We start from the raw sequence: 782 nt of genomic DNA, 5'->3' as shown, positions 1-782 counted from the left end.
CATACACACAAAACCATACACCATGAACATACACACGAGTCCATATACCATGAACATACACAGACACCCATATACACTGAATATGCACACAAACCCATATACAATAAACATACACACAAGACCATACACAATGAACATACACACATGCCCATATACAATGAATATACACACAAGCCCATATACAATGAACATACACACAAGCCCATAAACCATGAACATACACACAAGTCCATATACAATGAACATACACACAAGCCCATAAACCATGAACATACACACAAGCCCATATACAATGAACATACACACAAGCCCATAAACCATGAACATACACACAAGCCCATATACATTGAACATACATACAAGCCCATATACAATGAACATATACACAAGCCCATAAACCATGAACATACACACAAGCCCATACACATTGAACATACACACAAGCCCATATACAATGAGTATATACACAAGCCCATATACGGTGAACATACACACAAGGCCGTTGACAATCGTGCATGATATTGTGCGAAGAGAGGACTACATAGCGGACGTGGACGAAACCTGGACCACGGAATAGAATCGCTCAATCAAGGCACATAGCTAACCCAAAGGTACACACCTTTTTACAACCGCATGTATGCATAAACTTTAAATCGCCACAACATACCGGTCACGACAGCAGTCTTTTGTGTTAGGGACCAACGGTTCATGTTTGCAATTCTGCTGTTCAGGTAGAGTCAGGATTAGCGGACATTGACATAACTTTAACACACACCCCGGTA

The 782-nt window shown here is 40.7% G+C and overlaps 1 protein-coding gene across 1 annotated transcript; it reads left to right on the top strand.

Moving 5' to 3' along the window:
• Positions 1–144: 144 nt before the first annotated feature.
• On the top strand, positions 145–519 carry SARC_17739 (hypothetical protein; the record flags this gene model as incomplete). Its single annotated transcript, XM_014288171.1, has 1 exon — positions 145–519. The coding sequence occupies one exon, from the start codon at positions 145–147 to the stop codon at positions 517–519; it is 375 nt and encodes a 124-aa protein (XP_014143646.1).
• Between the last annotated feature and the right edge of the window lie 263 nt (positions 520–782).

Source organism: Sphaeroforma arctica (genome assembly GCF_001186125.1).
Source record: "Sphaeroforma arctica JP610 unplaced genomic scaffold supercont1.11905, whole genome shotgun sequence".
NCBI classification, from domain to species: Eukaryota; class Ichthyosporea; order Ichthyophonida; genus Sphaeroforma; species Sphaeroforma arctica.
This window is presented reverse-complemented; position numbering and strand designations above follow the sequence as displayed.